The sequence below is a fragment of the Rhipicephalus sanguineus genome, chromosome 4 (genome assembly GCF_013339695.2).
Source record: "Rhipicephalus sanguineus isolate Rsan-2018 chromosome 4, BIME_Rsan_1.4, whole genome shotgun sequence".
Lineage (NCBI taxonomy): Eukaryota > Metazoa > Arthropoda > Arachnida > Ixodida > Ixodidae > Rhipicephalus > Rhipicephalus sanguineus.
In genome coordinates, this window is record NC_051179.1 from 172,541,738 (window position 1) to 172,568,496 (window position 26,759).

At 50.0% G+C, this 26,759-nt stretch overlaps 1 protein-coding gene across 1 annotated transcript in view; it reads left to right on the top strand.

The window, feature by feature from the left end:
* Positions 1 to 1,246: 1,246 nt before the first annotated feature.
* The window catches only part of LOC119391856 (fatty acid synthase-like), a 200,923-nt gene continuing 175,410 nt past the window's right edge, over positions 1,247 to 26,759 (top strand). Inside the window, exons 1-2 of the mRNA XM_049415421.1 lie at positions 1,247 to 1,379; positions 23,948 to 24,274. Coding sequence (XP_049271378.1) covers positions 1,247 to 1,379; positions 23,948 to 24,274 — 460 coding nt within the window. The remainder of the gene's footprint in view (positions 1,380 to 23,947; positions 24,275 to 26,759) is intronic.

The window sequence follows — 26,759 nt, forward strand, 5'->3', positions numbered from 1 at the left end:
GCACAAACTATATTTCTTGAGTGAGTCTGAGTGAGCTTCACATTTTTTTTGCCGACGTATGGTGATAACTACTCAACTTCAGCATTACCATGAGCCTTAGGACGGCTCACAATACTCGCTTCTACTCACAGATACTTCAACACACTAGCTTTCATACGCCAGCTCAATATTCATTGAACAGAGCAGTGCCGTGACCCCCCCCCTCCCCCACAAAATTTTTCAGAGAAGGTTCGTAATAAAATATTTCATATTTCGTGTGAGTCATATTTTTCTATAAAAATGTCTTTACTGAATTGTAATCATTGATTACTGGTATGTGAAGGTACGAGATCAATATGCGTATCGTAGACTACAGATTATGCGAGATAATCGCGTTGAAGTGCGTTGACATCATCATCGAAAAAGCTAATTATACACTGAAGGACTCATGAGTCGACTCACTCGGACTCAGATCGAGCCGTGAGTCTGAGTCTGAGTGAGTCCGAGTGAGAAATACTTAGGTGAGTTTGAGACCTAGTGAGTTCGGTTGAGAAAAATTTTAGTGAGTCTGACTCGGAGAGAGCCATACGGGCAAAATATATTCCATGATTGAGTTTGAGTGAGCTCCACATTTTTTTGCCGACCTACGCGGTATTGATTTTAATGAATTTACTGAGGGCGCCGACATGCAGCAGAATGAATTTTCAATGGAGGGATCATCAAGATATCAATTATGTGAGCTACATCTGAAAAAAAAAATAAAATGAAACATGCAATATACATTATATTCGCGCTCGACAAAGAACATTTGTTCGCTGTTCTACAGGAGCAGCGCACGAGAGCTTTGACCTCAGTGTGGCAGCGCATGTCGCTGTTAGCGGCGAGACAGTGGAGACCCCTGGCGGACACAGCTTATATGCCTCCAGCAACGAGCAACTGTTCATTATTCAGTGACACCGCCGGTACAGAGGGCCTATGCATTAGAAATACAGATGCCACGTTCTTTGGACAAACCATTCGCTTTTGCTGCTAGCCGCTCATGTTAGAATAGGCTGTTTTGCGCGGGTGAGTCGTACATTTCTTTTTTTCACATAATAGTTTAATGTATATGCACATCATTAATTTTAGTATTGCGCTGTGACTTTGGGTCTTGTTCTGCTGCATGGCACCGTAATTATCGTACGCTGCATTTTCCCAGCGTTCAGAATAACCCTTGGAGATCAGAAAATTTCGTAATTCTGTGCAATGTTTGTTTTTTCAGGTAACGATGAAGGAAGACGATATTGTTATCAGTGGCTTCTCAGCCTACTTCCCGCAAGCTGACCATCTCGTCGAGTTCAAGGAGAAGCTGTACGCTGGTGTTGATTTCGTCACAGAAGATGACGCTCGGTGGCCTCGAGGTGAGCTTTGTTCAAAATCGGAAAGTCGATACCATTCGTCGTGTCGATACCATTCGATGAAGTGCAATTCTTCGCGTCGAAGTCCACTAGTTTCGTCCCGTGTTTCAAGCGCTTGTTTAAAAAGTTAGTTGGGATATTTTGTGTACCCAAACTTTTATAATACTATCACGCGAGGCGCAGCGGGGGACTACAACATAGCTTTGACCTTCTGGTCGTTTTTAACGCTAGTGTATACGAGATTATTTGCGTTCAAGTGAACCTCCATCAAAACCCGAATGCGTCCTCTAAGGGATCTCCGTCACTCGAGGTACCTGCACATGGCAACAGACAATGTTATTTAGAATATGGACCCCAAACGTTTTGTCACCACAAAGAAATACCGTTGTGCATTTCTCTGTCAACATCGCTGCATATTCTTCTGGCAGGTGCTGCGTTTGTGTTTTGTGGATTGGGCATGGTGCCGCGAAATACTTGCGTCAACGAAAGACGGCTGCGGCTACTGAAGCGATCGCCCTCCTCTCGGAACAAGCAGGCGCGACTTCTGGGGTGCTGATGAAGTTTTAAATTAATAAATGATGATTTGGGCTATCAGGTTTTCCCGTCTCAGCCAAAGGACATAGAATGACCTAAATATCTCAATGAGTCTGTAAGATTTGCTGTCAATTTCGAAGCTCTTGAAGTCTTACTGAAAGTTGGATTGTCTTGACCGACGACGGCAAGTAAGTTAGGCTCGCAGAGACGATGGGGATGATTGACAATTTTGTTAACAATAAACTCTTTAAATGCGACCTTTAAACTACGCGTCCAGTGAAGGCCAATTCCTCCATCCGATCTTGACCCTTTACTGCCGGTTGTCGCGAATTCGCGACATACTGAAAGACGCCGAATAAGAAACACACGAAACGCGTTTATGCCTTCAGCGGCGGCTGTCACGTATTTGAGGCGAACGTAGCTTTCAGCACGAGGCATCTGGCGCCATTGCATGTAAGATATTGCAAGCTGGGACCCAGTGTTGTGTAGCAGATGCCGGAAAGCGCGAAGCACGTGCAACAGCTCTCACTTCTTCGTTCTTTTCTGCCCGAGGGACGTAAGTTCGATCTCCTATGAAATTTTTTCGATGTGCACGCATACAAGAGCTTGCACACGACATGTCACGTTGATTTGAAGTACGTTATTTCCTGCGCGGTCCTCGCTTCTCTGGTATGTCGCAAATTCGCGACATCCGGCATTTGAGTCTATGAGGGATGACTGCCGGTATGACAAGTTCATGATGGACTTCCGCTCATTTAATGGGAAAAAAAGGCTTAGCACGCGCTTGCCACCTGAAGATAAAAATGAAAACAGCTGTCTCAATGACAGCGAAGACGACGATGTCGATCCTGATCTCCATGCACAAGCACGAGTGTCTTCATCGAGCAGTGAGGATGAAGAGGGAGATGTGGTAGACCAGCCAAGCTAGTGCCTCTCTAAAACATGCAGTGCGGTGGGGAAAAAAAACTGTCAAGAACAGCGGGAAATGCTACACTGTAAAACCGCTCATCCTCATCCTCCGAGCTCTTATTGTATATTTCAAGGAATTTTTTATGACACCTTCACGGAACACATCGTTCAGCAGAGCAATCTATTTGCGACGCAGAAAAATTCGAACAAAGGACTGACTCTGTTTCGTGGTGAGCTAGATGTATTTCTCGGTGCCGTCGCCTTCATGCCGTTCTGTCGGCTCTCAAGAAGTCGGCTATACTGGGCGGCGGAGTCTAGGGCACACACGGTGGCCGACACGATGTCACGTGACTGGTAGGAGGCAATAAAGTCAAACTTGCATTTAACAACAATGACGACGCCAAGTTACGTCGCCCTGAAGAGATCCGCTTCATTGATGCGGCGATGCCGTACCTGCGTTGCATTGAACATATTGAGCTACTATTGACTTAAGTGTCGCTTGTCGCGAATTCGCGACATATTTAAAAGTATGCATTAAAGTTGCATTTTGAGTAATACAACTGCTCATTTAAGTTAAGTTGCTATCTAAAGCTCAAAAATGAAAAACAAATTTTTTCTGCGGCGCTTTTATAATTCAGGCATCAAAGGGTTAATCATTATTCCTATTACCTTGCCTTTTCGTACCGCCATGGAGTTGTAAGCGCAAACACTAACAGTGAGCGCGAAACTTTATTCTAAATGTCTTGCCTCTCTCGCGACACAATACCAGCCCAACCAATGCACTATGCGGCCGCAAACATTTGCCACCCATATCAAAAGCTTTCTCATAGCAACATAGCTATTATTGTGGCTGTTCTTTTTTTTTTCATGCTTCGATGCGCCTGGGCTGGGATACAAAATGCAATAGACATACTGGAGCATGAATGAAAACGAATGGTTATTATAATTGATGCGGATACGTCGCACTTGCTCCCTTTGCTGCGACAAAAAAAGCAGATAAGAAGAAACTAGATGTATGTAGGTCCACATAATTTATGACTGAGCTGTGGTTCGGTTGTGTGGAAATATCATACACAATGACGTCACGCGCCACACAAGGGCACACGCCCTGACGCAGTGCCGTGCCAAAGAGTCGGCCGCATACTCTTTTCTTCTTTTTTTCAAATAACCCTAATTAGAGATGCCTTCAAAGCTGCTCATCCCAACCCCAGTAATTAGGTACTGTCAAAAATTCGAGGCTTGAGAAGGTTGCTTAGAAATCTCGTATCAGCCTTGACATTGCAGATTATCTATTGCGGCAAACAGCGGCACTTTCCACCGATCACTGAATCACCTAAAAGAATATAAAGTTACCGCGAACTGTCGCGAAAAAAAAATCAACGCTCGTTCGATATTTTTTCTTCGTTTTTAATAATTTTTAATAATAAGCAACTCTAGCCGTCCTAGAGAGAGAGAGAGAGAGAGAGAGAGAGAGAGAGGCTCTTTATTAGAAAAACAGATTCTTCCCGGCGTTTGTATACCGCTGGCATGCTGCTCTGTGTAGGGGAATGGGATTGACGGACTAAAAAGAGAGGGAAGGAAATAATAAAAAATTATAAAAAACTCAAATGCGCAAGTGAACCTGATAGAAATATTTAGAGCGAGGGTGCCCGGTAAGTTTAAGCTTTGCTATGCGACATAGCCAACCATTAAAGCTTTCCGACTTGGCCAACTTTTGACAGGTAATTAAACAGCGACTGTAAATCCCGTCGCTGCTTTGAAGGGCCGGCCACTGGGCCTAATATGTCGTGTAACGTTAGCTGATCGTGGCAGCTCATGTCCATTTGTCGTTAAAACAATTCTCTCGCATCGCGGTACGCTGAACATTCCAGTAATATGTGCTCCACTGTCTCTATGCTGCCGCAGTTATCACAGCAGGGACTAGTGGTGCGCCCTATGCGGTACAAAGAACCGTTCGTGCATGCCACGTTCAGTCGAAGACGATGGTACAGCGTCTCAAGTTGGCGAGGAAGTGTTGGGGAAATTTTCCCTCTCACTTCAGTGTCAATGCTTCGCAGACGGTCATCTTGGTGGAGCGGCAGATTCCAGAAATATGCCTTGACAGGCATATTTTATTGCGATGTTCGGGGCGTCGACTTTATAAAAATATTCTTCTGAAATTCCGGTAGTGGAGTCCTTTTCGGGTTGCTTCATCCGCTTTTTCGTTTCCTGAAATACCAGCATGGCCAGGTATCCATTGGAACTTAATGCAATGTCCTGCAATCTTAGCCTCGTGATGAAGATAGGCGATATCAGATGTTACACTTTGGTGATTACCATGCGTATACCTGTTCCACAAACTTTGCAGGGCTGCTTTAAAATCCGTATTATATCACCCATGTTTTTGGCAGCTGCTGTCGTAGTATAAACATAAGAGCCTCTTTAATGCCATATAGCTCAGCTGACGCAGATGCCACTCTTCAAGACGATACAAGAGGGATTTTCTTGCAGAGGACACAAAAACTCCGTACCTCGATCTACGTTGGATTGTAGGATCATCTGTGAATATGTGCGTTTCGGTTGCGTATTCTTTATACATATACTACGACGCTACCTGATGAGTTGCTGCTTGGGGCATTTTCCTTTTTACAGTGATTCTGGGGACATATGGCACAATTTCTAGTGGTGACAGCGTCCAGGGTGAGATGTTCTTTGGCATAATAGGTGACGCCTGAGCAGGGATCGAAATACGCGCGCATATGCTTCTTCCGAGAGCCAGCCCGAAGCTAGATGTAGCATTTACATGATAAATATTTTTTTTAATTGGGTCTTGTTGTGAATAATGTGTCTGAGGTGAATCCGAAGTGTCCCCTGCGAAGATATCAATTCAAGAGGCAGGCATCCGGCTTCTGCTACAGTTGCTATTCGAGACGATCTCTTTGGAAGGCCAGAACATATTCGAAGACAGTCGTTGCGTGTTGGCTCCAGTTTTCTCTTGCTTGTATAAAACATATTATGCAGGATGGGCAGGTAATAACCAAGGTCCCGTCGACGTAGGCCATTTGGAGAAGCACCATTGGTCGGCAGTTGTTGCCCCACTGTGACCCGGCTAAAAATCGCTATACTTGCGACGCCGACGAAATCTCAGTAAGTTTCTTCACTTGAGGATGCCATGTGAGATTCCTATCAATCGTCACCCCAAGCAAACTTTGTGTCTTCACGTATGGAAGGGGGCGACCACCCAACACTAGTGGGTATTTTTCCATTCTCCTGGAGAAAGCCATAGCAACGCTTTTGTCGGGGGACAGTTTGAGACCTCTTGAATTTAGGTAGGCGGATACGTTTGCCAGCGCTCCCTGGAGACGTTGTTGGGTGTTTCTGCGGGAACGCGCCGCTCTCCCAATGCAGATATCGTCCGCATACAGTGTGATGCTGACGCCACGGGGCAGGTCCTTTTCAGATGGATAAGTGCTAGATTAAATAATACCGGGCTCAACACAGCTCCTTGCGGTACTCCCTTTTCGACGGCATGAAATGTTGTAGGGCTTTTCGCTGTACACATGAAAGGTTGGCGCCGTTGAAGATAATCTGCAACCCATGCGTAAAGCCGTCGTCCAAGACCAAGGGTTTCCAAAGCGTCAAGTATTGCTTTATGATAGACGGAATCATACGCGGCCTTAATGTCTAAAAATAACGCAGTAGGTGTGGTCCCACAAAACAATTCTTCAACTGATGAGATCAAGTCAATGACATTGTAAATGGAACACCTATTTTGACGGAAGCCATTCGTTTCCTCCGTGTAAATTTTCTTAGTTTCCAGAAACCAATTGAGTCGTTTGTGAATCACTTTTTTTTTTCAAATAGCTTCGCTACGCAATTAAGTAGAGATATGGGTCTGAAGGAGGCAGTAATTTGTTGGCTGCTTTCCTGGCTTCAATATAGGGATAGCATAGGCTAGTTTCCATTCCTTCTGAACCTCCCCACTTATCCACGAGGCGTTATAGTAGACAAGAAGACGTAGGCGAGATGAGGGGCTTACAAGTGCGAGGGCTGCATAACTCACGCCGTCATGGCCAGGAGTTGATCGCTTGTTCGTGTCGCCGATTACTGCCTTGACCTCTTCAATTGTTAAAAGTTCCTCTAAGTCAGGAAAAGACGCTCGAGGAGTACGAGTCTGACGATTTGCAATGTTCATATATGGTGTTGCCCCGCTGGAAAGGAGCCTACAGTGTTGCTCTGCTACCTCTTTCAGCCATGCGCGCTCACGAGTGACAGCGCGAGGAAAGTGTAAAGCTGTTGCGGCTCCTTGCGAATGCCTCTGATCACTCGCCAGATATTTCTCAGCGGTTTTCGTATATCCAGCGTACCACAAAAATCTTTCCACCTTTTTTGGTTTCAGTTTGCTTAAGTAACGTCGTATGTCTCTTTGTGCCCGTCGGCTAGCTGTGAGGTCTTCAATATTTTTTGTACGCAGAGCTTTCCTTTCGACACGCCTTCGAATGGCACATAACTTCTCGAATTCTTCGTCGTTCGTTGGCAGATTACAACGTTTAACGACAGAGCGGGTGGTTTTCTTTTAGGCAATCAGCTATTGTCGGTATAAATTGTGCTTTCGTAGTGGAGGCTGTGATCCCTTTGTCTACCACTGCGGTGTAAGCGTCCCAGTCTACCAACTCCAGTGTCGCTTTCTTAAGCGACGTCCGAAGATGACGGTCAGAGATTGGAATAAGGTAGTGATCGCTTCCTTGAGTGTCGAAGTCTATGCACCAGCGAAACATTGGGATTACTTGACTTGATACGAATGTGACATCAACGCAGCTGATAGTCTTCGGATTTTTCAGGTAAGTTATGCTGCCATCATTTAAAGGCTCTACATTGTATTTTGCAAAAAGTTTGGCCAGCCTAGCACCACGAGCGCATGTATATGAACTACCCCAGATCTCGTTATGTGCTTTGAAATAGCCACAAATAATATGTGGACACTGAGTGCTTGTCAACACGTTTTCTAGTCTTGATTCGTCGAACGGTGATCCTGGTTCCAAGTATACGCCGATTAGGGTAAACACTTCAGATCAAATCATTTTGCTTGCGGAAACGTATTCATTCTTGTCATTTGGTCCTATGTCAGTCACAGATGCAAGTACGTCATTTCGAAATCCAACAACGATTCTGCTAATTCCGCTTTGTCGCCTGGAATGACGAAAATATTAAGCCTTTAACCTAAACTGCTCGTCGACGCGAGACTCGGAAATGTCCCTGAACGGGAAACGGTACACTCGCGCAAGATACTTAAAGTCTGGTAACTTTGACCGCAAACCACGAGCATTCCACTGGAATATAGTACATGTGTGGAAGTGCTTATTGGTGGACACCACTGGCGAGTCGATTGGTAACGAGTCCATGGTTGTTACTCAGAAGAACCACGGCGTTGTGCCGTGAAAGAAGTCGTCACTAGTGGTTCAAAAGCCAGGACTGCCTGTACCTCTGGAATGTCTTTCAACGATAAGTTGGCACATAGGAGAGCCTTGATTGCCGCGAACATCATGGCGATCAGCATACTTGAATGTCCTGCACGGTGCTGTCACCCAACAGCTTTCCTTGGCTCTTCCTGTTCTGCTGCGACTTTGGGGACATTTGTTGTTGACTTGTATCTAGATCGCTTGAGGACTTTTCTTGGCTCTTTGCAGATAATCTCTTCTGGTTTCCTTTCAAGACTGATGCAAAGGACGTTTTCGAGCTTTTGTCACTGCGCTGTACTGTATCTTATTGCTTTTGATTTGTAGATGTAAATGTCACATCCGGATTCGGTGGTGGTTCTCGTCGTTTCCGCGCTTTTTCCTGGACTTGCTTCATTGTCCGTGCTAGAGTAGCTGCTTTTTTTTTTTGGGCACCCGCCATATGATGCTGCATGGTCAGCTCCACAGTTTGCACATCGAGGCTGAGAACGTGACGTACACTCCTTGTGCATATGTGCGCCAGCGCATATCTTGCAGTAATATTTCGCTGTATGTCCACACCTTTGACATCTGAAACACTGAGTAGCGGATCTATATATTCCGTTACAGGATGACTGCGGAATCAAAATGACACTCGGTTTCGTAAACGGGCGTCTTTAGAGAATTCGGGGATGACCGAGCTTCCTCGGGTCTCCGTTAAAACACCATTTTCGTTTGGAATGTAAGCAACTTGCCTTTTAGCAGATATGGCCCCTTGTTCGCTCAAATACTCCTTGAGGTCGTCATCCGAGTACTCAACAGGGACGTCCTCCCGCACGTGGCAGAGGAGTATGCAACTCGTGCTTCTACAGCAATACCCGCCAGGTCTGTCACCGCGAGGATGCGCTAAGCTGGAGGAACTGAAGACATTGTCACCACGAGGCCGCCATCCTTGTTGAGACGATGGCTGAGTACCTTTTGTTGGGCTGTTGCCACGACTGCAGAAGCCAGGACTTTTGGGTTGACTTTCCAGAAGCTTCTGTCAGGTTTAGTTGGCTTGAATATGACAGGAACACCTGCGGCTCTTTTCTTTTTGTAGGAGGCAAAAGTGAAGGCTGTCTGGTTCATCTCGTTGTTGTCTTCTGTAGAAGCCCTTGACTGAGCGTCATCGTCACGCAGCCTTTTCCTTGCTTGTTCATCTTCTTTGTGGTCTATAGAATGAACCTGCTGACCTGATGCCTGATTACTTGTGGTGGGTGCCATTACAGCATCATGAAGGGCATCATCGAGGGCCGCCGCGCTGCTGCTTCTGGCCAACCCATTTCGGTAGTCGGTATCTGTACATGCTTCGAAGGACGGTGGCCCCCAGACCGTTGTTCGTTGAGGTCGAGGCACAGAAATGAAAAGATGAGCTCTGCTCTTGCTAAAAAAGACTGAAAATTACAGATGGGCGTTGGGAATCCAGCCTTTCATACGTCGTCTTCTTCTTCCCCGGCCTAAAATATCATGGCGTGAGAGCATGTCAAAATACCTTCACAAGGTTGACTCGGATTCAAATAGTTTTGCGCGCGTCATATAAGGGTGCATGTACTTTTGGATCACCGAGCGTTGAAGCAACTACGATATTGGGAATTAAAATACCGATTGGGAAATTATATATGATGGATGTTTTTCGCGTACAAAGATCAGGTCTCGTGTCTGCCAAGCTCGCATCGTTTCAGTGGCGCGGTCAAACTAGCGCGCTATTCTCATAACGGTATTAATTACATTTTCTTTCTCTTCATGCTGTTGATGTCAGTCTAGCGACAGTGCTCGTAAATTGCGGTACATACACGTCTGTTCCCTGAAAGAATGCCGAGTGGGACGTCCTCGTATCTGATTGTCCAGGCGTTGAGACCCAGCGCAAGCATTGCCCCCCAGTGTGGCAACAGTCACACGAATTTTCGCTATTCTGCTTTAAAATTCAGGAAATACATCAGGAAGACAAAGCAGCGAAGGCGCATAAACATTTTGTTCCAGGTCCGAGCCAACTTTCACATATCTTTTTGATTACACGAAGAGCTATTTGCAAGTTAAACTAACATTGCGGCCTTCCTCTGGGCAACTTCGACTGTAATTTACGTATGCGCACGAAATAAACCTTGCGAATATGCGCAGCGCTTCTATACCGCTGGCGGAGCGCGTTGGGCAATTCTTAATCGTGTACCGTACTCCGGTACACGTGCATTTTGCGCCCACATACCACAGCTCGTCTCTATGACCGAATTCACTGCTGTTTTTCTGTTTTATGCATTGAAATTGCATATAACTCTCGTTAACTGTATACTTTCTCTCTCACAGTTTACCTTTGGTTCAAACGGTCATAGCCAAGACAAAATAATTAAACCATTAGCTGAACTGTTTTCAGCTGCTTATTGCTTGTGCATAGGAAGATGCAAGGTTATGACCGAATTTATTCTCAAGCTATGATATGAATTGATTTGAGAAATAGCGCGTTTTCTACGTGTTATAAGAATAGCAAGGAATCGCGCTCGTACACGCAGTCTTTGTTTTTTCCGTGACAATATATCAGTCGGCGAATTCTCACAGAAACAGTAGTGTAGTATGACTAAGGATATTCATGCCAGAAATGAACTTATCGTGGATTTCTACGCTCTATACTCGCAGGCAAGGCCTAATAGGCATAATTTCGAAGGCTCGCGATAATGTTATCCCCTTTAAATACCACGAGGACCTATATGATAATGTAGAATATACATACACATACACACACACACATATATATATATATATATATATATATATATATATATATATATATATATATATATATATATATATATATATATATTGCCACGTGCGTTCCTTGTTATCACTTTTGTTGTATTCCGTTTTCGCCCACAAAGACTGCCAGCGACGCTCAGCGCGAACCGCGCCTCAGTGTTCGAGAAGCTTCATGAGATTAGTAGATCGTTTTGTTAAGATTGCGCGCAAGACGCGAACGCTCGAGCTTATTCTAGAACATGCGCAACAAGCAGCGATATCGCTGGAAAGTTCGATAGCGCCTGTATAAAAGCCGACGCGCTTCACCACTTGTCAGTTGATCGACGAACGACGCCCTGTTCGCCGCTATCATTGTACAGCGTGTACTGCTGTAGTTCTAGTTCTCATTTTCCGGCCACAAGTTCGGCCAAATAAACACTTTCATCCTGCAAACACCGACTGCTGCCTTCGTCGACGTCACGACCACGTGACATCTGGTGGAGGTGCTGCTTCATGATCCGGACGCCACCGCGGAGCGCTGACCCAAGCCCAAGCCGCGAAGACTCTAAGGTCAACCCGGATCCTCGAACCAGCCGCCGGCAGAAGGGACTACAACCAGAGTACGGGCTCCTTCCCGAAAACGCCAGGCAGCCGAAGACCGTCACATCTACCGCCGAGACGATGACAGACCCCCTGACACCTACAACGGTAGTGATGCAACAGCCAAGGGAGCCACCAACTTTCCGTGGATCGTCGTTTGAAGACCCGGAGAGCTGGCTGGAGACGTACGAGCGAGTCGCCGCCTTCAACCACTGGGACACTGAAGAGAAGCTGCGCCACGTCTACTTCTACTTAGAAGACGCCGCGAAGACGTGGTTCGAAAACCATGAATCGAGCCTTCAATCCTGGGACCTCTTTCGGACGACGTTCCTCAATACCTTCGCGAGCATCGTCCGCAAGGAAAAGGCCGCTGCTTTGCTGGAGACCCGGGTGCAGCTGCCAAACGAAAACGTCACCATCTTCACGGAAGAGATGACTCGACTTTTCCGTCAGGCCGACGCTGCGATGGCGGAAGACAAAAAAGTTCGCCTGCTCATGCGGGGTGTCAAACAAGAACTTTTGCGGGACTTGTCCGCAACCCGCCCACGACGGTCGCCGAATTCCTCACCGAGGCTACGACTATTGAAAAGACACTGGACATGCGGACGAAACAGTACAACCGCTCGCCGCTGTCTGCAACCTATTCCGAAGTGCACTCACTAGCCACCGACGACTTGCGCGAAACCATCCGAGCGATCGTGCGGGAGGAGTTGCGCAAGCTGTTACCTTCGCCGCAGCCTCAAGTGGATTCGATCGCAGACATTGTCCGCGAGGAAATCAAAGAGTCACTGGGTGTTCCTCAGCCGGCACCGCCGCAGCTTCAAGCAATGAGTTATGCTGCTGCAGCCCGACGCAACGCCCCCCCTCCTCGCCCGCGTCAAGACGCCGCGCCGCCACAGCAGTTCCGCCGCCAGGCACCACCGCCGCCACCACCTACGCCATACCGCCCGCCAACCGGCCAGCGATACACGCCGAGGAAGACCGACGTTTGGCGCGCCCCCGACCATCGTCCACTCTGCTACCACTGCGGAGAAGCCGGCCACACCTACCGCCGCTGCCAGTATCGACGGATGGGACTGCGCGGGTTCGCCATCGACGCGCCGCGTTCACAGCAGGGTGAACGACCACGTGACATCGCCGACTATCTGGCAGGAGCGCAGTGGACCCCTCGAGGACCTTCCCGATCGCCGTCGCCAGGCCGCTACGCTTCTCCCCAACGCCGCCAGTACACTGGCCCGTTCCGGGGCCGGTCGCCTAGCCCGTATCCGGAAAACTAAGGGCAGCAACCGATGGAGGTGCGGTTGCTGTACGACGAAGCATCGAAGATCCTCCGCCGCCGACGACGACGCCACGACGAAACCTTGAAGACCCGACGCGAACCAGACAGAGCCCTGACGACGAAGCCTCGCGGACCGAAGTGGACCTGACAACGCAACGGGGAAGCAGCGGAACAACCCGACGTAGCCGTGACCCGACGCCACGACCTAACTGCAATGCAAGACGACGAACTAGCGACCTCGACGTCCTTATCGACGGCCACAGTGTCACAGCTCTCGTCGACACCGGAGCCGACTATTCTGTCATCAGTGGACCGTTCGCCGCGAAGCTGAAGAAAGTTAGGACTGCTTGGGAAGGCCCCGAGATCCGGACCGCTGGAGGCCATCTAATAACGTCGATTGGTGTCTGCACGGCGAGAGTCACTATCAACAACCGGACTTATCCTGCGAGCTTTGTAATCCTACAAAACTGCTCCAGGGATGTGATACTTGGAATGGACTTCCTAAGTGACCACGGCGCCGTCATCGACTTTAAAACCAAGTCGATAACCCTATCGTCGGAGAAAGCGACACCGCCGGATACGAACCCATGTCAACATGCCCTCAACGTGCTCGAGGATCAAGTCACCATTCCTCCTAGATCCAGCATCATAATTCCCGTCGGCACCGAAACGGCTGAATGCATCGAAGGTGTCATCGAGAGCGATCAGGGTTTGCTGCTAGACCGTGACATTTGCGTCGCAAGAGGCATTGCTCGGCTGTATGAAGGGAAAGGAAGCGTGATGCTAACGAATTTCAGCCAAGAATACAGACACCTGAGCAGGGGCACGACGATTGCGTACATCGAAGAAATCTTGGCTGTCAGCGATGCGTTTGCCTTTTCAGATTCTGACGAAGCTACAACGACAACCGCAATGCCTGAGCCATCCTTCGACGTAAATCCAAGCCTTCCCGCCCGACTAAAAACCAACAGCTCCGATGCCTTCTGAAGAAATACAAGGACTGTTTCTCGTCGTCATCACGGGTCCGGCAAACGCCCCTTGCTAAACACCGTATCATAACGGAAGAAAATGCTCGACCACTCCGTCAGAGTCCCTACCGGGTTTCGACGCGAGAAAGGGACGCCGTTAAGAAGCAAGTCGACGAAATGCTACGCGACGACATCATCCAGCCGTCCAAGAGTCCGTGGGCGTCTCCCGTAGTGTTAGTGAGGAAGAAGGATGGAACCCTACGTTTCTGCGTCGATTATCGTCGCCTGAACAAAATCACGAAGAGGGACGTGTACCCTCTACCACGGATAGACGACGCCCTGGATCGACTCCACAACGCGAAGTACTTTTCGTCGATGGACCTCAAGACCGGCTACTGGCAAATCGAAGTCGACGAGAGAGACCGAGAAAAGACGGCCTTTATAACACCAGACGGCCTCTTCGAGTTCAAGGTCATGCCCTTCGGTCTTTGTTCGGCACCTGCGACATTCCAACGTGTTATGGACACAGTGCTGGCTGGCTTGAAGTGGCAGACGTGCCTCGTGTACTTGGACGACGTCGTTGTGTTTGCCTCAAGCTTCGACGAACACCTCCGGCGCCTTGAAGCTGTACTTGAAACAATCAAGACCTCCGGCCTCACTTTGAAGCCTGAAAAGTGCCGCTTCGCGTACGAGGAGCTCTTGTTTTTGGGTCACGTTATCAGCAGGGATGGTGTTCGCCCAGACCCGCGGAAAACAGCTGCCATCGCTGCCTTCCCGCCACCCAGCGACACCAAATCCGTGCGCCGTTTTCTCGGCTTGTGCGCCTACTACAGGCGCTTCGTCAAGGAATTTTCACGAATCGCCGAGCCGCTAACTCACCTCACGAAGAGCGACGTGCCATTCAAGTGGGAAACGGCGCAAATCGAAGCATTTGAAGAACTGAAACGACGCCTTCAGATGCCTCCGATACTAGCGCATTTCGATGAATACGCCGATACGGAAATCCACACCGACGCAAGCAGCGTAGGACTCGGCGCCGTCCTTGTGCAGAAGACTGCCGGGCAGGAAAGGGTGATCAGTTATGCTAGCCGGTCGCTATCAAAGGCAGAAGCGAACTATTCCACAACGGAAAAGGAGTGCCTAGCGATCATCTGGGCTACATCCAAGTTTCGCCCCTACCTCTACGGCAGGCCCTTCAAAGTTGTGAGCGACCACCACGCATTGTGTTGGCTAGCTAACTTGAAGGACCCTTCAGGTCGGCTCGCACGGTGGAGCCTACGACTTCAAGAATTCGACATTACCGTCGTTTACAAGTCCGGAAAGAAACACTCCGACGCCGACTGCTTGTCTCGTGCCCCCGTCGACCCACCACCGCCCGACGACCACGATGATGACAGCTTCTTGGGAGCCATAACTACCGACGACTTCGCCGAACAACAGCGAGCCGACCCGGAGCTGAAGAGTCTAGTTGAATACCTGGAGGGCAGGACCATCGTTATCCCAAAAGTATTCAGGCGAGGGTTGGCATCATTTTCCTTGAAAAACAACGTCCTCGTAAAGAAGAATTTCTCTCCTGCCCGAGCCAGCTACCTTGTCGTTGTACCTTCAGGACTGCGACCAGAAATTCTGCATGCCCTGCACGACGACCCGACGGCTGGACACCTCGGTCTTTCCCGCACGTTCGCACGAGTACAGGAAAAGTACTACTGGCCACGCCTTGCCGCCGACGTCACTCGCTACGTAAGGACGTGCCGAGACTGTCAGCGACGAAAGACACCGCCCACAAGACCAGCCGGCTTCCTCCAGCCGATCGAGCCTCCTCGGCGACCATTCCAGCAGATCGGGATGGACCTCCTGGGGCCGTTCCCAACGTCGACTTGCGGAAATAAATGGATCGTCGTGGCCACCGACTACCTCACCCGCTACGCCGAAACAAAAGCCCTGCCCAAAGGCAGTGCCGCTGAGGTAGCCAAGTTCTTCGTTGAGAGCATCGTCCTTCGACACGGCACCCCAGAGGTTCTCATCACCGACAGAGGTACGGCGTTTACGGCTGACCTAGCTCAGGCGATCTTGGAATACAGCCACACAAGCCACCGCCGGACCACCGCGTACCACCCACAGACCAACGGCCTCGCCGAGCGTCTAAATAAGACCATCGCCGACATGCTGGCCATGTACGTTGACGTCGAACACAAGACGTGGGATGCCATCCTTCCGTACGTGACCTTCGCGTACAACACGGCCGTACAGGAAACGACGCAGATGACGCCATACAAGTTGGTCTACGGACGGAGCCCGGCAACGACGCTCGACGCCATGTTACCAAACGTGGCCGACGAGGAAAACATCGACGTGACCACCTACCTACAGCGCGCCGAAGAAGCACGACAGCTCGCCCGCCTACGGATTAAGAACCAGCAGACGACTGACAGCCGCCGCTACAACCTTCGGCGACGCCACATGGAATACCAACCCGGTGACCGTGTGTGGGTATGGACGCCAATACGCCGACGGGGACTTAGTGAGAAGCTTCTTCGACGATACTTCGGACCGTACAGGGTACTTCGACGCCTCGGCGCACTCGACTACGAGGTTGTCCCTGACGGCATTACGAACTCTCAGCAGCGCCGTGCACGACCTGAAGTCGTCCATGTCGTGCGCCTCAAGCCGTATTACGCGCGTTAGTGATCTGAAGGCTGTACTTTTCCTTTATTATTGTACTTTCTTGCTTGCGATTATTGTTTATTGTACTTTCTTTTTTTTTGCTATTGTTGCATGCATTGACCATACCCCCCCCCCCCATGTTCTGTTTTAAGCATCGGGACGATGCTTTTTCAGAGGGGGGCATTGCCACGTGCGTTCCTTGTTATCACTTTTGTTGTATTCCGTTTTCGCCCACAAAGACTGCCAGCGACGCTCAGCGCGAACCGCGCCTCAGTGTTCGAGAAGCTTCATGAGATTAGTAGATCGTTTTGTTAAGATTGCGCGCAAGACGCGAACGCTCGAGCTTATTCTAGAACATGCGCAACAAGCAGCGATATCGCTGGAAAGTTCGATAGCGCCTGTATAAAAGCCGACGCGCTTCACCACTTGTCAGTTGATCGACGAACGACGCCCTGTTCGCCGCTATCATTGTACAGCGTGTACTGCTGTAGTTCTAGTTCTCATTTTCCGGCCACAAGTTCGGCCAAATAAACACTTTCATCCTGCAAACACCGACTGCTGCCTTCGTCGACGTCACGACCACGTGACAATATATATATATTGTAGAGAAGCCTTGGGACATGGTAATGGGTTACCCTCTCCAGCGCCTTCTAGTGGGTCGTCCTCTTTGGTTGCTTGAAAAAGAACGCCGCTCGCGCAGGGAGTTCGTGCCTTGCCGTGACTGTCGCCATTACTCATTGTCGTTCAGTGCTGTCTATTAAACACCTTAACAATTTGGTGGAGAGTGGTCTGCTCCACATTCAATGCCCCTGGAGCTCCGATCCCGTACCCTGCCATCTACCATGCCTCAAGACGCCGCCCAGCAAACGCCTCCTCTCGCAACGAGCACATGTCCCGGTGTCCCCCGTATACGCGATCCACCTATCTTCACTGGCGCCGATAGCACCGACGTGGAGGACTGGCTCGCAATTTACGAGCGCGTCAGCATCCCCAACAAATGGGACGAAGAAGGCAAGTTAAGCAACTTGGTATTCTACCTCGCGGGCGTAGCAAGCTTGTGGTACAACAACCACGCGTCCGATTTTGCGACTTGGTCCGATTTCAAGACCGCCGTCATCAGCGTCTTTGACCGCCCAGCAGTTCGTAAGCTGCAAGCCGAACAGCGCTTACGTGAACGATCTCAGCAGGCCGGTGAATCTTTCACAAGTTATATCGAAGACGTCCTCGACTTGTGTAAGAAGGCCAACGGGACCATGTCTGAGTCTGACAAGATCCGGAACGTAATGAAAGGCATTGACGACGATGCCTTCACCATGCTCCTCGCCAAAAACCCTGCCACAGTGGCCGAGGTCATAACGCTGTGCCAGAGCTACTAGGACCTCCGCCGGCAGCGTTCGATGACCCAACGATCCCCATCACGCGACGCAGAGCTTGCTGGCTTGGCGGCAATAACTGACCAGGCCGCGTTGCTGGCAGAAGTCAAGTCATTCGTGCGCGAGGAAATTGCACGCCAGGTCTCCCTCCTCGCCTTTGCCCACCAGCAGCACGTTCAACAGTCGTCGACCACCCTTCTTCCTGCTCTTCGCCGAGCGATTGAGCAGGAAATTGCGGAGGTCATGCCTGAGTACCACCCGCAACCTCCGGCTGCTGCGCCCCAGAGTTACGGTCAAGTTGTCGCCAGGACGCCCCAAGTAATTCCTGCGGCTGCCCCAATGAGTTGCGCCGAAGCCGCCGCTAGACCTCCGTTCTTTGAGGCGGGTGTGCCGGCTACATATGCTGACGCCATCCCTCGGCCCCGACTGCAGTCCACCATACAGTCATTTCAGCAGCCGACCAGTCAATCGCGTCCTGCGACATGGGCGGGACCTACCCCGGCGAACCGATGGCGCACCACCGACAACCGGCCCATCTGCTTTGCTTGCGGTTACGCCGGTCACGTAGCACGTTATTGACAACGCGTGCAGCCGCCTCGAGTCGCGTCACCTGTCACCAGCCAGTCAAGCCGTGCATTCTACGACCCACCTCCACCTATGTCGCCGACGTCACGCCCACCTCCAGCTACTCGCCGCTCTCCGTCTCCACGACGTCGAGCACTGTCACCCATGCGGCCACGTTCGGTCGCACGAGAGCAGGAAAACTAGTCGTCGCAGTCCAGGAGGCAAGGGCTGCGACGCTATCGAACTGTGAAAGCCCTCAGCGAAGTCCATCGAATGTAATCGACGTGCTTGTGGACGGTGTTCGCGCATCGGCCCTTATCGATACTGGAGCCGCTGTATCCGTTATGGACGCAAAACTTTGCCGCTTACTTCGAAAAGTGATGACGCCACTTTCTGGGATGTCCCTCCGTACCACCAGCTCCCAGAGTATTCATCCTACAGCAGTATGCACTGCTCGCGTCGTCATTCAGGACGTTCTGTACGACGTCGAGTTCATCATAATTGCGGCATGCTCTCACGACGTCATCCTGGGATGGGATTTCCTCTCCCGCCACGACGCCGTAATTCTTTGCGCGCCAGCCGAAATCGAACTCTCACCGTTCTCACATTTGACGCAGACAGACAGTCCATCGGCAGTGAGCAAGATCCTCGTCCAAGACGATACGAAAGTGCCTCCAAACTCGTCAACGGCTGTGTCGGTGTACTGCGCCGGTCTCTCCGACACCATTTCACTCCTTTCGCCATCTGCCCGCATCTGCACTAGGAAAGGGTTGCTGGTACCTTTCGCGACCGTGCGAGTCACTCAGGGCAGCACCGCTATTTTTGCTACCAACCCATCCCCGTGCGTTGTTACGTTGGTTCGAGGGGAATGTCTCGGCAAAGTGGAACCCGTTGAAGACACACAAGTTCTGGACGCACCCGATGACTCGCACTGTACCAGTTCCCGCACCATCAGTGCTGTTTCCACGTCTGATTCGTCACCTACTGATGTATTTGGTCCCTCCATTGCTGACAACCTTACGTCGGTCCAGCGTTCGCAGCTTCTGTGCTTGTTGGATGAATTTCGTCATTCTTTCGATGTCGGGCAACATCCCTCGGCCGCACGTCCGCTGTTACGCATCGCATCGACACTGGCGCCCAACCACCACTGCGGCAACGTCCATATCGCGTGTCTCCCACAGAACGCCGAGTAAATAACGAGCAAGTGGACGATATGCTTCGACGCGATGTAATTCGGCCCTCCGACAGCCCATGGGCGTCTCCTGTTGTTCTCGTTGCGAAGAAGGACGGTTCTGTGCGGTTCTGTGTGGACTACCGACGGCTCAACAAGGTCACCCGCAAGGATGTTTATCCACTGCCGCGAATCGACGACGCGATTGACAGCCTCCAAGGAGCAGAATTCTTTTCATCTCTCGATTTGCGCTCGGGGTACTGGCAAGTACCCATGGCTGATGACGCTCGACCAAAGACAGCCTTTGTCGCGCCCGACGACTTGTACGAGTTCAACGTCATGCCGTTCGGTCTGTGTAATGCGCCCGCGACCTTCGAGCGCACGATGGACACCGTTCTGCGTAACTTGAAATGGCACACGTCCCTGTGTTACCTGGACGACGTCTTCGTCTTCGCTCCGGACTTCTCCACGCACCTCCAACGTCTGCGGCATGTCTTGACCCGTTTGAGCAACGCCGGCCTCCAACTGAGTTTGAAGAAATGCCGATTTGCGGCACGGCAGCTGACAGTCCTCGGCTACGTCGTGTCCAAAGACGGAATCCTTCCCGATCCGGCCAAGCTTCGGGCCGTGGCTAAATTTCCCACACCTACGTCCGTCAAAGAACTGCGCAGTTTCGTCGGACTGTGTTCATACTTTCGACGCTTCATACGAAACTTTGCCACCATCATATCGCCGCTGACGAAGCTCCTTGGAAGTAACGGACCCCTAAATTCGTGGTCATCCGAGTGTGACGACGCGTTCGCAAAGCTCCGTCGTTTGTTGACGTCTCCTCCCATACTACGCCACTACGACCCTACGGCCCCAACGGAGGTACACACGGACGCCAGCGGTGTAGGCCTCGGCGCTGTCCTTGCGCAACGCAAACCAGGGTTCCCCGAATATGTCGTGGCATACGCAAGCCGTACGCTTACCAGAGCCGAGACCAATTACTCAGTCACGGAAAAAGAGTGCCTGGCGATCATATGGGCCCTTACAAAGTTTCGACCTTTTTGTATGGTCGCCCATTTGATGTCGTCACCGACCATCATGCACTATGCTGGCTGTCGTCATTGAAGGATCCCTCAGGCCGTCTCGCCCGCTGGGCACTTCGCCTGCAGGACTAAGACATCCGCGTGCTGTACCGCAACGGACGCCAGCATGCTGACGCCGACGCCCTCTCGCGCTCTCCCTTGCCTGACGACAATGCCCCCTGCTCAGTATCTCACATAGCTGTTGCTTCAATCAGCGTTCACACCATCGCTACCGAACAGCGCAAGGATAAATGGATCACCTCGCTGATCGACTTGCTCACTGATCCGACGGCAACACCATCCACTCGCGCGTTGCGTCGTCAAGGCCACCATTTCGCCGTTCGTGACGACCTCCTGCACCGACGCAATTACAACGCCGACGGCCGCCAGCGGCTACTAGTGATACCCCGCAGTCTGCGTTCTGAAATATGCTAGGCCTTCCACTCTGACCCGCAATGCGCGCACTCTGGGGTATCCAAAACTTACTACCGCATTCGACTACGATACTTCTGGCGTGGGATGTACCGCTACGTGCAGAAGTTCGTTCGCTCCTGCCTCGATTGCCAACGCCGAAAACCTGCAACGCACGTGTCGCCAGCAGGTCTACAACCATTACCTTGCCCTAACCGTCCGTTCGGGCGCGTGGGCATCGATTTGTATGGACCACTTCCTCTGACTTCGGCTGGTAACCGCTGGGCCATCGTCGCTGTTGACCATCTAACGCGATACGCCGAAACCGCCGTTCTCCCAGCGGCTACAGCGCGCGATGTTGCCTCCTTCCTACTACACCGATTCATATTGCGTCACGGTCCACCCCAAGAGCTTCAACAGCGATCGAGGCCGTGTCTTCTTATCGGAAGTAGTGGAAGCCATTCTGAAAGAGTGCCATGCTGTCCACCGCAAAACTACTGCTTACCACCCGCAGACGAGTGGCCTAACCGAACGCTTTAACCGAACGCTCGGCGACATGCTGTCAATGTACGTCGCCGCCGATTACACCAATTGGGATGCCATTCTGCCCTTTGTCACCTACGCCTATAACACCGCCCATCAGAGCACTACTGGTTTTTCACTGTTCTTCTTACTGTACGGAAGGCACCCGTCGCACACCATCGACACGATACTTCCATACAAGCCGGATCCATCTGAGTGCGCGCCTATTTCTGACACAGCCAGGCTCGCTGAAGAGTGTCGCGAGCTTGCCAAGACATTTACGACGCAGGAACAAGAGCTGCAAAAGAGCATTCGCGATGGCACCACTACTTCTGAACCCACGTTCCTCCCTGGAGCGCTCGTATGGCTCTCGGTCTCTACCGCTGGAAGTGGCCTTTCTTCAAAACTGCTGCCGAAATACGAATGCCCATACCGGGTCGTCGAGCGCACATCCCCGGTCAACTACTTGATCGAACCCATCGAACCAACTTCGGACATGCGCCGTCGAGGGCGCGACATTGTCAACGTGGAGCGCCTCAAGGCCTACTATGACCCACTCATAGTGACGAGCTGCTAGGTCGCCGGACGGCTCCCTTTTCGTACCCATGGTAATTGTAGAGAAGCCTTGGGACATGGTAATGGGTTACCCTCTCCAGCGCCTTCTAGTGGGTCGTCCTCTTTGGTTGCTTGAAAAAGAACGCCGCTCGCGCAGGGAATTCGTGCCTTGCCGTGACTGTCGCCATTACTCATTGTCGTTCAGTGCTGTCTATTAAACACCTTCACAATATATATATATATATATATATATATATATATATATATATAATATATAATATATATATATATATATATATATATATATATTCGACTTCATCAGTGTCGGACATCCCGGCTCACAACCGGACAAGCGACTTTGTGCATGGTAATGATATAAAACTACGTCACTACGACAAAAACATCAGGCATCTCCCACGCATTGTGGGAATCGAATTCATCCGAAGCAGTCCAACAGTAGCAACCTGTGCGACATTTTTTTTTACTTTCAGCAAAGGGTTACGGGGTGAATCGACGTCTTTTTGTAATCTGAGTAGTTTTGCGCATTGCGTACGTCGACATGTACGTCGACTATAGTAGCGTGTAAAGGTTAGCTCATATTCTGCCGTAACATGGTCACTCATTTTAGAGCAAAGACGTCACTTGCTCTGCAACGAAGTGAACGCTGTGGTGCGGTGATCTCCATATGATAAGTACCGGTTCTCGACATATTCGAGCAACGTTTGGCTATATCTTGCTGAGTCACAGGAGTAAATATGTAATGGTTATTACATTGTTATAAAATCGGATAGATAACAATGCAACCACATTTGATGTTGCACCGACATGACGCTTCTCAAGGGTATTTTTCCAAAGCAGTTGTAAACAATGGCAGGGCTCTGTGGTAGAACACTTGACTGCCATGCAGAATGCTTGGGTCGATTCCGGCTTCCATGGGGTTTTTTGACATATCGACGACGCTGCCAACGTCGGCACATGATTTTCTGTGACACGGGCTCTTTAAAGCTGTCGCGTTAAGGTTCTAAAGTATATTGTCGCTGTGCCAGGTATACGCGGCGAACTCTTGTGGATCATACCCGCACACGACGGGCCATGGTATGAGAATGTCTGTCACACATTACTGGTGGAAAGAATTTCATGACGTACACCACAGGATTCTTGTCATGACATGTGAATCGTGTTCGTCATGTATTCGTTTTCTGCTATGCCATTTCTTGTATATACCAAGTAGACGACCACGAGAGCAACCCACACGTAGGCAGCGAGACAGACAGACAGACAGACAGACATACAGACCGACAGACAGACAGATAGATAGATAGATAGATAGATAGATAGATAGATAGATAGATAGATAGATAGATAGATAGATAGATAGATAGATAGATAGATAGACACACAGACAGACAGACAGACAGATAGATAGATAGATAGATAGATAGATAGATAGATAGATAGATAGATAGATAGATAGATAGATAGATAGATAGATAGATAGATAGATAGATAGATAGATAGATAGATAGATAGATAGATAGATCAAAAGTGCCTTTGGTAATGATTCGCATTTATTATTAGCGAAGAAACGAGCAACTCCATCAACACATTTCTTTTTACATAGAATTTTCTCTAGTCGGTAGGGTCAGCAGGTATTTCTAGCGGTGCTTTGGGTTCCGCTGATGTCAGCGCCCATGGAAGAGCCCAAATAACTGTTAGAAAAGGCTGGTGACAGGTGGTCGTCCTGCGAAAGAGTTTACACCGCCGTCATTTGCAGGATTTCTCGGCTTGCCTCATCGAAAGGGCACGATTCGTGACCTGTCACGCTTCGACGCGCAGTTCTTTGGCGTCAACCCAAAACAGGCGCACATGATGGACCCCCAGATGCGGCTGCTGCTAGAAACATCGTACGAGGCCATCATTGACGCTGGCTACGACCCTGCGACGTTGCGGGGTCGCAAAGTGGGAGTCTTCATCGCCTGTTCCCATTCCGAATCCGAGAGTGCCATTCGCGGCGACGCAGAGACGGACGACAGCTACATTTTACTGGGCAACAATCGGGCGATGTTCGCAAACCGCATCTCATACTCCTTCGACTTCAACGGTAAGTTCTGCACCTTTACACGCCGATTCATACTTACTTGACAAAGCTACAGCATGAAGAAATACAGCGAGGCCATAGAAGTTTTCAGGCGTTGGCAATGCTGGTGTTTTTAGATGCGAAGTATCTTAAGGCGGAGCTCAATCCGGTGGTGGTGGTGGTGGTGGTGGTGGTGTGCGTTCTGACCACCCTTACTGCGCATGCGCATACCCTCTCCACACACCTCCTCTCCCCTCCCCACACCTCCTCTCCACTTTCCCTCTCCACTTTCCCTCTCCCCTTCTCCCCTCCCCCTTTCCACTCTTCCTCTGAAACGCGGGCTAGACATGCCGAAATTCTCCCCTGCTCAACGCCGCGATGAGCTCGAGCGCATGCGCGTCCCCTCCCCTTCTCTCTCCTCTCCTACGCTGCCCCCCTCTCGCCCGCCTGTAGGCCGCGTTCCCCGCTCGCCCTGTGAGAATTAACGGCCAGGCTAGATGGAAGATACGACGCGCGTAGCGTCCCTCTTCGCGTTCCACGACGCGAGGTCGGTAGCATGCCCAACGAACGCCAACGGAACGCGATCGTGCAAGTGCTCCGGCTTCGCATCGCCTCATGGTCCCCTTTAGCGGGAGATGGTGTAATTTTTTTTTATTGCAGCACTACCAGCAGTATACACGGTACGAAAATTCATAATCGGATAAAGGAACGTTCTAAACCTTCTGGCTAGGAAGACACATGCCATTTTTCGTTTGATTCTTTGAAGGTTCAGACTTTCGTATGATAAATGGATTTCACACTGAATGGAAAGATGGTCTGGCCGGCGTTAATGAGCTCCTCTAGTTCATAACATTAAAAGCATCCATCTTTCTATGACAAAGAGCTTCATAAGCCGCAAATATGACGCAAATATGAAGGAACGCTGATGGTGAATTTTTGTTAAAATTCCGGCAAAAGCTTGCCATGAAGTGACGAACACTGGAAGCATCTATTAGTGCGAACGTAATATTTCATCAGCGTACAAATCACCTGCGTAATGTTCGCGAGTAGCCAAATAATCAAATTATTGAGTTTAAAGAAAACGACGTAAAGTCACGCGAAACGAGGAATGTGCTTGTGTAACGTATCTGTAGCCTGCTAATCCTCAAAGCTGTTGAGTTCAGGCAACATTTTCTGCACCACAGATATGAACAATACCTAAAAATCTCAGAAGTTTCAATTACTTGCACCATGGCGTGAAATTCGCCAGTTTGAAATTTCTCATTCCGTTTCGCTTCTAAATGTGAAGTAGGTGTCGCCCGATGAACTACAACAGAACACTAGCACACATTTAGATTCCCAGGGATCGTATTCTGAGATGATTGTGAAACTGTCGCCTTTGATGCGCGCTGAGTGGCTTGTGACAAAAACCGGAAAATTTGTGGCGCCATCTGGTGTTTATCGCGCGTCAAGTCTTCGTCACTGCCTCTACGGTGCTCTTGACACCTTTTTACCTTCGGTAGCTAGGATTTAAGTAGCATAGACGGCAGTTTCCAGTATACTTCCTTGGTAGATATGCGCGTAATTTTTTACGGTGAAGCTGTCAGCGTGCATTACGCTGTGGTATTTTCAGTGATCGTTGTTTTGCGAGAGCATGGTTTGTTGTGGGTGTTGTTGCTGTTTGAACGTGGTAGCAGCATAAACCGTTCATTGCTCACGCGGTTTACCGCGCGTCAAGACGTTCAGATGTTAATAAAATAATTGTTGCGGTTGCTTGTATATGAAGGTATCTGCTGCTCGTATATGAAGGTATCCATATCCGGAAATTCCGAGGGCAGAAAAGTGATGTATTCATCAAAGTTGTCCGCATCGCATTCGGTCATCGGAAGTGGCATGCGAGGGAGACAATAAGCATCAGCATGTCGTCGGCCGCTCTTGTAGCAAACAACGAAACCATACTCTTGCAGACGGAGTTCTCAGCGTGCTAGTCGACCGCAGGGATTCCGAAGATTCACAAGCCCGCATAGCTAATGATGATCCGTGACCACAGTAAAGGGGTGCCCCAGAGGTATGATCCAAACCGTGGCACAGCGAAGACGACCGCCAGACACTCTTGTTCGGTGACCGTATAAATGTACTCGCAGCGACTCAAGGAGCGGCTAGAGTACAATATCACATGCTCGCTTTCGCCGACATGCTGAACTATTAATTGTAAAAAGACAGGACACAACAAACTGCGTTTGGGTGTCCTGACTTCTTTCTTGTGTTCGTGTTTGCACGCCCTGTCTTTTTAGAATGAAAACTTGCCAACCAGCTCAGCTCTCTCTTATTCTACGCTGAACAAGTACAGCGGCGATGCCGACATACCCTCCTCCTGCTAGGTCCTTTCTGTCCCCACTCCCCTCCCCTATACAGAGTAGCATGTAGGCGCCTTTAGGTCTTCGTGAGGAAATGCCAGCAGCACCAAGAAAGCAGAAGAAACAGCCAAGAAAAAAGAGACCGGGACAGGTAGGATGCTGGACTAACAACT